The sequence below is a fragment of the Bactrocera tryoni genome, unplaced genomic scaffold, assembly GCF_016617805.1.
Source record: "Bactrocera tryoni isolate S06 unplaced genomic scaffold, CSIRO_BtryS06_freeze2 scaffold_7, whole genome shotgun sequence".
Lineage (NCBI taxonomy): Eukaryota > Metazoa > Arthropoda > Insecta > Diptera > Tephritidae > Bactrocera > Bactrocera tryoni.
Genome location: NW_024396366.1, coordinates 11,410,043 through 11,421,140, shown reverse-complemented (window position 1 = coordinate 11,421,140; position 11,098 = coordinate 11,410,043). Strand labels below are relative to the sequence as shown.

Genomic DNA, 11,098 nt, shown 5'->3' with positions numbered 1-11,098 from the left:
TTTGCCTGCGGATATCTTCCCGGCGACTTAAGTTTATTTATAATTTCTCCGTTGGTTCAAAGATTTCAGAGTTACATTTTCGGTCAGTTGTGACAATTTGACAAAGTAAAAACGTGCAAAAGCAAAAAAAAAAACAGTTCGCACGTGTCTACGTATTTATGAAATTATTTAGCAAAATTTAAGTGTAAAGTGTAAGTTATAAAATAATGATCCGCTGCCAAACAATACAGTTGACGGCAATTGTTTGTCATCTAGCGCCCCAACACAATTCGACATTCCAGTCTTTATGTAAAATCTTAAGAAACAAAACAAAAGATATAGCTCTAGTTTGTGTAGATGGTCATTTTCAATCTGTCTGCTTTCTTTCCATTCATATACGTTAGGTTGAGCAACGATATGTCATGCAATTCGGTCCATAACTCGTCACAAGTGTCGCAAATTATGCGTCCAGACTAGATACCGTATGCTTCATCTCAATGTACATTTTAATTATTGTATACATCATGCTGACAATTTTTATTATACGAAAAACAATTTTCTCCATTTTCGTTTTCATTTTAAAATTATTTAAAAAAATAGTCACAACGAAATACTGACAAATTTCTCGTCGCAATTATGTTCACTCGCTCGCATTTGACGCGGGTATAAATCAGATGTCAATATTCGTCGCTCCATCACAAGCTGACCCTCGGCAATTGCCTTAAGCCATAACATAACACGGAACTCTTTGATTCCAGTTCACATTTTTTATAAAATTTGACAATGGTGCCACTGCGTAAGAAAATAAGTTTTGAGATTTTTATTGTATTTCCTGGGAATTTTTCGGTTTCCATTCCACAGAGAATTAAACATAATTAAAATTGGTTTAAGAAGCAAGATATTCCATACATAATAGGCCAAATATATGTATATATTTCCATCAAAATGAACTTTCTAAGCTCAATATAAAAGAAAATAGTTTACTATTTCAAGACATTTACACCCCTATTCTGTGCTTTTGACAAATTAATAAAATATTGACAATTAACTCAAATATTTAACAAGCGAGAAATATTTTGGTATTCTGTGGCAATCTTATTAAAAGTAAAAGCTTCAATTCGTAAAGCTTTCCCCACACGTATGGTGAAAAAAATTATGTAAATAGAAAACAGCTGATTTCTATTCAAATTATTCGTTAAAATGGACAGTTCTGCAACGTAAGTTTCCAAAATTTAATTATTAACAAAATTTATAATTTAACTTTTATTTTATAGTAAACCCAAGCACGAAAGAGCTACGCACGAGCAGCTGGAGGCATATGTGTTGTTTTGCCAAGCACACCCAGAAATTAGTACGAGGAAAAATTGCCCAAAAGCGCCTCAACGGATGAAGGAGTTGTAGCAACAGCTGGCAGAGCAACTTAATTCGTGCAGAGGACCAATACGAAGTGCTGCAAAATGGAAAGAGGTAACATTTTAGTTTATTTTTCGTTTATTTATTATATTGTGTTAATTTATAGACGTTAGGCGTTTGGAAAAGCCAACTGCGCACTCGAGCAAGGCGGTTGAAAATGACTCAAAGGCTCACAGGTGGAAGTCCAAGTTCCAAGCCGATGACGGACTTCGAAGAAATGGCTTTGTCTACATTTGGCTCGGCCGCTGTAGATGGGATGCAAAATGTACAAAGCCTAGGTTTAACGCCAATTGAGCAAACGGATGAATGCGCAATTTCATCACCCACGGGTAGTCCTCAACAATTATGCAGTCAGGTAGATGCAAGCCCAAATCCCGAACACCATACAGCAAGTCCATCGACACCATCTACGTATCTTAGCTTGGAAAACCAGGTAAGTTTTCATTATGATATAATTACAAAATACATATATAATTTTTTTTGCAATTTCTTATTACGTTTTTTTCTTTTTAGGATGCTTCAACTTTGGTGCTATCACGAAGTGCACGAAATAAGCTTATCAGCACTTTGATAGCTGATATACCAAAAAGGAATGCTGCTGAGGAAGAGAGGCGACGGGAGCATCCTGAAATGATGCAGGCCACTCAAGGCCTAACTAGTTCTATAACAGAACTTATAAAATCGTTTAATAGTAATGAAAAATAATATCTAAAGTTTAATTAAAATTGAAATAACGTATGTGTAACATTTTTATTGAATTAAGTTTAGTTTTTTGTTTTATAATAGAATAAAAAAATGGAATGGAAATTTCAATTTGTTTTCTTTTAACAAAAAGGATAAATAAATAAACAAATAATGGAAGTAAGTAGTGTATTTCGAAAGTCGAATTGTAAGAACATTTATATATGTACATAGGAATATAGATTGGCTTCTGTATATATATAACTAAAGAGTTGATATATATCTTGATCTTGTTCTTTCACCTTCGCGCACGTACTGTGAAGAGTTATAATTATTAATTGGAGAATCAAAGTCTTCTGGAACCCCGTCATCTATTTCGTTGAACGTAATGCCTGCTTTCGTCATTATATTATGCAATATAACGCAAGTACTAACAAACAAAGCGGAAGTTTCGTGTGAATAATGTAGAACTCGGTGCTTCAACAAACATCTGAAGCGAGATTTTAAAACACCAAATGCTCTCTCTATGCTGTTTCTTGCAGAACCAAAGTGCCACGTGTGTTAAAAGCCACGGTTCTAGAGGATAACCTTGATCGCCAAGAAGCCAAGATTCTCTCCGTTGTATTAGTATGCTGACGAATGAGATGTTCTCGTAGGTCAGAAGTTGCCCAAATTCCAGAGTCATGTGTTGCACCCGAAAATTTAGAATTTACAAGTGTAAAACATAATCGGTGATCGCAAACCTAAAAAGCGATACACTCAAAAATTGCATTGGCATATATGTATGTGCATGCAAAAACAAAACTTACTGCTTCAACATTGATACTGTAGAATCCTTTTCTATTTAAATATAAATTAAGAGGACGTTCGACATTATTTGATGGTGGAGCAATGATAGCAATATGCGTGCAGTCAATTGCTCCCATGGTGCTTTTTATTCCAAATTTTCTAAAAAATCTGAAATATATTTCAAATAAATTAGCATATTATTATTTGTATTACAATAATACTTGCCCCGTTTTTATAAAAGTTTCTTCCTCTATTGAACTGGGAAACTTTATTTCTCCTCCCTTCACCTTCACAATAAGTTTTGCTACAGCTCGCACACTTCTCGAAAGGGATGACTGACTCATGGGCAAGTTGACGTTGTTACCTACACATTTCTGATATGAGCCGTGTCCAAAGAAGTTCACAGCTGCTAGAACCCTTACAGTTAAAGGTAGTGACGTTTTCTGATTATCATTTGGGGCCAGTTCATCAATCAGGCGGCGGCAAATTTCACGAGTTAATCTAAAATTTTGCACAAAGGTATTCTCGCTCAAAGAAAATGGATTGCTATCGTCGCGTAAACTTTTTAAATGCCGCGCGCGATTCCTATTCTCACAATTTTCATCTTCGTTTAACAATAATAACAAAAGTAAAATATCTTCCATTTTCACAACAAGATGCACAATCAAATATTTAATTCATAACGAGCACTGCTGTCAAGAGCATTTGACATCTTAACAACTTATTAAGAAAAGAGCTTTTTATTTCAGACACAGATTACCAAATGCTTGATAAATGTAAAACTTTGACAAATTAGAAATATGTTGAATTTGTCAAGTGCACAGAATAGGGGTGTTACATGTATTAAATAATCTAAGGATGAACCTTACTTCTTCCTCAAATATTTAATGAACAAATATCGTTTGATAATTTGTTCGGAAGTCAAGGTCTAAATAACATTTGCGGTCAATTCCAACCAAAATATGTATACACACCGACATTTGATACTGCAAAGTTGCACAATACTCTGCGCCTAAGTAGCAGCTTTTTCTTAAAAAAAATTTTGAATATTTGGGTGCCCAACTAATTGAGAAGCACACACCTCTGTATTTAAGTTACTAAATAAAACGCATTCTTTGCTAATAGGAAAGACGTTATAATTTATTTTTAACACAAATTCCGGTTACAATAAATGCCAAACTTAATTAAACGAAACAAGTGCGGGATCGATGCGAAATGAAGGGATGTTAAAATAGGAAGGATCACGGCTGATCCAAGGTTATGTAGAAGCGTTTTGAACTTTGTATCAAGAAAATTGTATAAACTTCTGTGGCGATAAAGAGCTTAGGCCCGTAGACGAATCGAAAGTATCTGCCCGGGTGTGTATAACGAGGTGTGTAAACGATTGTCTTTTAGATGAATGTTGATGTGCTGTTGAGAAGACGTGTAACGAAATATGTCTGCTTTCTAAACGATGTTATTGCAAACGCGCGGGATGGGTGTCTCAAAACGAAAGTGGTAAAATGAATGTTTCCCGTTTTCCATCCTTTTTGATGAGTTTGTTGTGGTATAGGCATGGTGTTGTTGTGTTGTGGTGTTCTCAGCTGTGGCGAACTAAGCTGTCTTATTAGGGTGCATCAGTTTTTCTGGGTAGAATGGATGGATGCTTAACTCATTTAAACAAATGTATTAAATCTCTTTAAATAAAGATTGTTAATATATATTAAATTCAAAAAAAATCGGATCTCTTAAATTACTCACTGATTTTGCAATTTGTTTCTGCAGGGTTATTTGATTCTTCTTTGTATTGCTTGTCGTCTGTCCAGTATCCCATAACATTTCAGTGCTGCCAAAGCACAACAAGCCCATGGGCTCTCTCAACAAGCAAAGAGTGCCTTTTCGGATCAATTTATAGGCTAGCCAGTCAAAAACGCAGAATCGTGGGTCGTGTCAGCTGGCACGACCTATCTTATGGGCGCGCAATGTAACTGCACAGTCAAAAACGCTACTCCCTTCTCTCTTTGACGTGGGATGACGTGAGAATTCACGACATTTGGATTTTTGCCGTGGAAACGTGTCAGCTGATTGCTCTCTCACAACGCAGGGTTGCCAATATCGATACACTGTAGTAATTATCAATTTTTATAATTCAATCTGTTCAATATGTTTCAATATGTTTGAAATTTTCATAAAATAACTCAAAATCAGAGTCGAATGCTATTATTTATAAATATATAAACTATGATAGTTTGTTTTCAGTTTTGGTATTTTATATTGTAATAAATTGTAATTGAAAACAAAGATGTGCTCAAAACTATATATGCGCATTGAGCAATGGCAACATTCTTCAAATGTTTACAAACAAAGATGGCTGATTTCTGCGTTTTTACCACGTTTTTGACTGTGCACACATTTTGCCGATAAGGAAGGAAACGGAAGGAAGGGAGTAGCGTTTTTGACTGGCTAGCCTTTTATCCATGAGTCTCCTAGCAGAGATAAAGAGATCTACAATTCATCTTTCATTGGAAATAAGAGAGCAATCGCTAAACGTTATTCGTTTGATAAATGTGTAATTATGGCAACACTTATTATCTGTCAACACGGAACACTTTTGTTACTGTGCATGTAATAAAATTTATGTAAAATATAAAATACTTATTTTAAGCAAATATCTAAATAATTACTGAAAAATAAATATGTAGAAACAATGTAATAAAGTGAAAGTGTATAAAAAGTCCGTTATATGAAAGAAATAATTACTAGAAATAGAGAAATTGCAAGATAAAATTTGCAAAATTTTCAACTTTAAATGCAAATATCTCTACAACTATAAGATAATTATAGCAAACATATACATTTTCTTAATCAAGAGCATCAGCCCTATCCAGAGATGAAATGATGTTTAACTCCTCTCTCACTGGAAATGAGAGAACAATTGCTAAACGTCAAAACCTCCTGAACTTTGACCGTTGATCGAGTTCAGAAGGTTTTGACGTTTAGCAATTGGAAACGAGCGATGGCCAGATTGAAATCAGAGATAAAGAGATGTTTAACTCCTCTCTCACTGGAAGTGAGAGAGCAATTGCTAAACGTCAAAACCACCTAAACTTTGACAGTTGATCGAGTTCAGGAGGTTTTGACGTTTAGCAATTGGAAACGAGCGATGGCCAGATTGAAATCTTACCAAAAAAATATGTAAACAGAGGGATTTGTTGCATCGTTCAAGACTACTTGTAAAAAATGTAAAACAATGAAAATTAAATAAATTTGTGAAATTTAAAGGTTTTTGATGAAAAGTTTTGTAATTTGAAGCATCTTGGTAATATTTTCAATGGAAAATTATTAAAAACATTTAATGATTGAGAGCTAACAAGCTTAAATCCTATTATTGGGCATTGAAAGGACAAAAGTCAGTTGTTATAATATTCTTTAAAAAGATTTAAATAGTTTCTCCATATAATAAATAACCACTATATAGTAATTTTTATTCATACTAAATGTTGGGTGTTTTAATTTAAATGCCCAAAAATTGTAATTTTGTTCAATCTGGCCATAATTTAAAATGTTATAAAAAACGCTAATTTTGAGGCGCTCTCACACTGGAATAAGTTTAACAACCCTTTATTCCTGATTGAAATCTTACCAAAAAAATATGCAAACGGAGGGATTTGTTGCATCGTTCAAGGCCACTTATAAAAAATGTAAAACAATGAAAATTAAATAAATTTGTGAAATTTAAAAGTATTTGATGAAACGTTTTGTAATTTGAGGAATCATAGTTTTATTTTCAATGGAAAATTATTAAAAACATTTAATGATTGAGAGCTAACAAGCTTAAATCCTTTTATTGGGTATTGAAAGAAAAAAAGTCAGTTGTTCTAATATTCTTTAAAAAGATTTGAATAGTTTCTCCATTTAATAAATAACCATTATTTAGTCATTTTTATACGTACTATATGTTGGTTGTTGGGCTGATAAATACCCAAAAATTGTTATTTTGTTCAATCTGGCCATAATGGAAAATGTTATAAAAGACGCTAGTTTTGAGGCGCTCTCACACAGGAATAAGTTTAACATCCCTTTGTTCCTGGCCCTATCCAACCATACCACTTTTAACCCTAAAATCGTATGATGGTACACTAAAGTTTCCCCAAAAACATTTATTAATTGAGAGCTAATAAACTTAAATGCTTAAATAAAATTATTATCACAATGGAAACGATAATTTTGCGGTGCTCTCATGCTGGAATAAGTTGGACATTCCTTTAACCCTACCCCTAGCAGGACATGCTATAACAATTCCATTGAATGTACGAATATCTTCATACGATTTTGGTCCACTTAGAGCCTTATCACACACGGCAACTTTTGTTGCGGCAACTCTTAGTTTATAGGCGAGGGGGCGACGAGGAGAGGAGAATCGCACCGAGTTTCCAGTGTTCAGCAACTCGCTTTGTGTTCTTATTCGTAACAGTTCGCTGTGACGTTTTTCGGCATTCGTGTTCTTTCTTTCGTAGTACATAGTTGCATTTGCGTATATTTTTTTGAAATTAATATTTTGAATATATATAAAAAATTTAATTTCATCTTTTGGTAAGTAATTTGCAAATATGTATACAAATATACATAATATAATATAAATATTTTAGTAAATGGAGTATGACGAAAAAATCTTATTAATTAAAGATATTGTGAAATGTATAGAGGAAGCCATACAAATTGATTCAGACGATAGTAAAAAGGGTGATATATGTTTGTTTTAATAAATAAAATGTATTTCTTAATTGACAGAGCTAATTAATATATGTGATAGAGTGGCCCAAATACCTATAAGGAAAAAGAAACGACAATGGGTTAAAGTAAAGAGTAGACAATGGGTTAAAGTAAAGTGAAAGGGAATGAGAAAAAAACTCGAGCAGAGTTGCGCAACACAAGTTGCTCGTGTGAAGGTAATGGGCGACAGCAAAAGAGAATCGCCCGAGAATTAGCAACTAAAGTTGCCGCATGTAATCGCAAACTTACACGAAACAAAAGCAATCTTATACCATGTTCAGACCGACACTTAATCACACGATTTCGGCTGTTGAATGGATTATCCCACTAATCTTAAAAATTTATCAAGATTTCGCCATACAAAAATGACAGTTCCAAATCACTTCATTGAAATGATTTGAAACTGATCCACGCTAAATCTCTCTGTGCGACTCTGATTTTGCGCAATCTACTTGGCAGCACTGGAAAACTGTTACATTATCACAGCTGATTTAGACACTACAAAGGGAAAAAAATGTAAACAAACAAATTTTTTTTTAAGCAATAAATCTAATTTCATCTGAAAATCGACTTAACAAATGAAAAAATGCTTCCATTATTTCTATTATATGGAAAATATTAAAAAAAGCCGTCTTTTTATTTCAAAATACCATATGACAATCTTTTCGATTGATAAATATTAAGCGATGTGAATTCTTGAATGACAATAACAGCTTTTTTTGATATTTCTAACGGCAGTGAGAACACTGTTGGGTTATGAAATGCTTAAATATAATCAAATCTTTTAAATTTTCGGTCTGAACATGGTATTAAATGGAATCGATCGATTATTTTGGGAGACACCATTTACATCGAAGTAATAATTTTATCTCCTCCTCGTTGTCCTTTAAGTGCTGAACACATAGAGAGCGACAGACTGCAAACGTTATCTGTCAAATATTAAAATACACACGTTCTTAAGACCACAGTTATTTAGACAGCTGCACGACTACAGCTTAGGGTTTTCTACTGCTTGCCGTTCTTGTGCTTCGCGAAATATAATATTATGTGTTTCATCTACTTCATTTTATACTTACTTGCTGTACATTTCCGTTTGTATTTTCACTTTGAATTGAAACAATTCCACAATCGAAATCCTTATACAATTTTCGGACCGGCATTGAAAACATCTTGAAAACACATTTGTGGGTTGCGGCATACATATAGGTCGTTCGGACCGATAATGTATGTTTTCGATGAGTCTTCACTGACAACTCAAAAATTTATTTGTTTTTTTACATTTTGAGCAACGGGAATGGTATGTTTTGGATGCCTTAATATTGGCCCGCGAAGAGCACTAATTTTGTTTTGCCACAATTCTATTAGTAGGGTTGCCCCCCCCCCATTACTCCACAATTTTTTTTTATTTTCTGTATTTTTGCTTTTCCATTTTTCAAGATCAAAAGAGGAATTCTCTTGGTCTTGCAAGATTGCACGATGACACTTCCTCAATAATTTAACGACGAAATATTTATTGCACGAAAATAAACATAAGTTTTGGTCTGACATATTTTACAGCCATTGCTTATAATTTTCTGTGTGGTTTTAAATTTTTTTTTGGCATTTTTTTTTAACGACCAATATGGCCAGAATATCGTGCACAAATTTTGAGTCAATTATAGTCAAACTAACGGAGTTACAGACCGGCCGTGATCCTTGACTTTGAAACTTTTGAAACTTCAAATCGATTTTCCGGAAAACGTTATTTTTGAAGTTCGCGCACCAGAGAACTGCAACGAGTAATAAATTTTTGTTTATACTTAAGTACTGATCCGTTACTCTGTCTGATTCTGCCAGTTCAGTTCATGTACACGAAGCGAACTGTTTTATTCAAATCAGCGATAGAGAACAACTTTGTATCACTAGCGATCGGCTTATACCTGATTTGTTTATGAACGTTCGTATCAGCAGAAAATACCCAAAGTGATGCAAGCTCATGCATCAATGATTGAAATGATCGACAGCGTTCGGTTTGTATTTCATACCCTAAACACTGATTTTCTCTAGTGCACTTCTGTTCTATTTCTATTTGTATACATGTATGTATGTATATATATATAAGTATGTTATATGTAAAAGGGAAATTCCATCGAGTACATACATACCTACAACAAATGTATGTATATATGTATGTATGTACATATGTACGTATTCGATGCAATTTCCATTGTTTACGCTTCAAAAATTTGTAACACGCGCACATTTTCAAAGCTGATACATTTTTTGCCACACATGAATCAAATCAGTGACATGATACGATTGAAACCGAAGCCAGCCATACGTTTACACGATCGTGATTGCCGAAGAACAGATTGTTCGTGTTGCATCAGGTCAGTTGACGCTGGCAGATACACGAATTGATTAACAATGTTGTCTATGCTGACTGAATTGATTTGATTGTGTTTTTGGCACGACTGATTGTTCTGATTTTATCATACTCGTTGCAGCTCTCTGGTGCCCACACAAAGCGATATTGCAACTGCAAGCCACTTACTAGTGGCAAAAGCAAAAGTTGCGCCTCTAAAAACCATAAGTCTACCACGACTTGAACTCTGTGGCGCTCTGCTACTAGCAAAGCTAGTTTTCATGGTGCAGACCCACTTAAACATGGCAAAATACAAATTATATCTATGGTCTGATTCCGAAATAGTTCTAGCCTGGTTAGAAAAGCCACCACACGCGTGGAAAACCTATATTTCTAATCGAACGGCGCAAATACTTGACCTAGTAGGATCAGCCACTTGGCGACACGTTGCCAGTGCTGACAATCCTGCTGATCTAGGTAAAAGAGGGTCCAAACCTCTGCATCTCGCCACCACCACCCTATGGTGGAATGGCCCCCGGTGGTTAACAGAATCTCCCGATTTCTAGCCACAATCGCCAATGCGCAACATAATTGCCCCCGAAAGTCGAAAAATCGACACCTACCACACAATATTGGATGATAATGACATCCTTAAACGATTTTCATCGTTCCCCCGAGCACTCAGAGTAGTCGCCTATATTCTCAAATTCGCAGAGCGACTCAAACTTAAGGTAAAGGGAGCAACTTGCCCCCAATGCGATACATTGACACACCAAAGCAAAGGTCGCTCTTATCGCATCAACCCAAACGCGCTACTACAGCCGCGAACTGGGGTTACTAAGAGAATCGAAGCCAATTGACAAAAAGAGCTCACTCTTAGTACTAAACCCATTTATAGACACGAAAGGTCTGCTTCGTGCAAACGGCCGGCTTGCTAATTCCAGCCTTACGTATAACGAACGCCACCCCATAATCATACCTGAGTAGTCTCCATTTGCCACATTATTCCTGAAATACATCCACATATTAATGCTACACGCCGAACATCGCCTCATGCAACATATGGTACGACAAGAGTATTACATCCCACGTCTGAAGCCCCAAATCAAGAAATGCATTTTCATGTGCAAGATCTGCACT

At 35.0% G+C, this 11,098-nt stretch overlaps 1 protein-coding gene and 1 pseudogene across 1 annotated transcript; one reads left to right on the top strand and one right to left on the bottom strand.

Moving 5' to 3' along the window:
* The first annotated feature begins 873 nt into the window (after window positions 1-873).
* Window positions 874-2,122, top strand: LOC120781657 (annotated as a pseudogene).
* A 90-nt stretch (window positions 2,123-2,212) lies between these two features.
* On the bottom strand, window positions 2,213-4,841 carry LOC120781483 (putative nuclease HARBI1). The gene is made up of 4 exons (XM_040113701.1): window positions 4,603-4,841; window positions 3,088-4,538; window positions 2,883-3,030; window positions 2,213-2,816 (listed from the first exon to the last, which is right to left on the bottom strand). The coding sequence occupies exons 2-4, from the start codon at window positions 3,504-3,506 to the stop codon at window positions 2,598-2,600; spliced, it is 786 nt and encodes a 261-aa protein (XP_039969635.1). The 5' UTR covers window positions 3,507-4,538; window positions 4,603-4,841; the 3' UTR covers window positions 2,213-2,597.
* Between the last annotated feature and the right edge of the window lie 6,257 nt (window positions 4,842-11,098).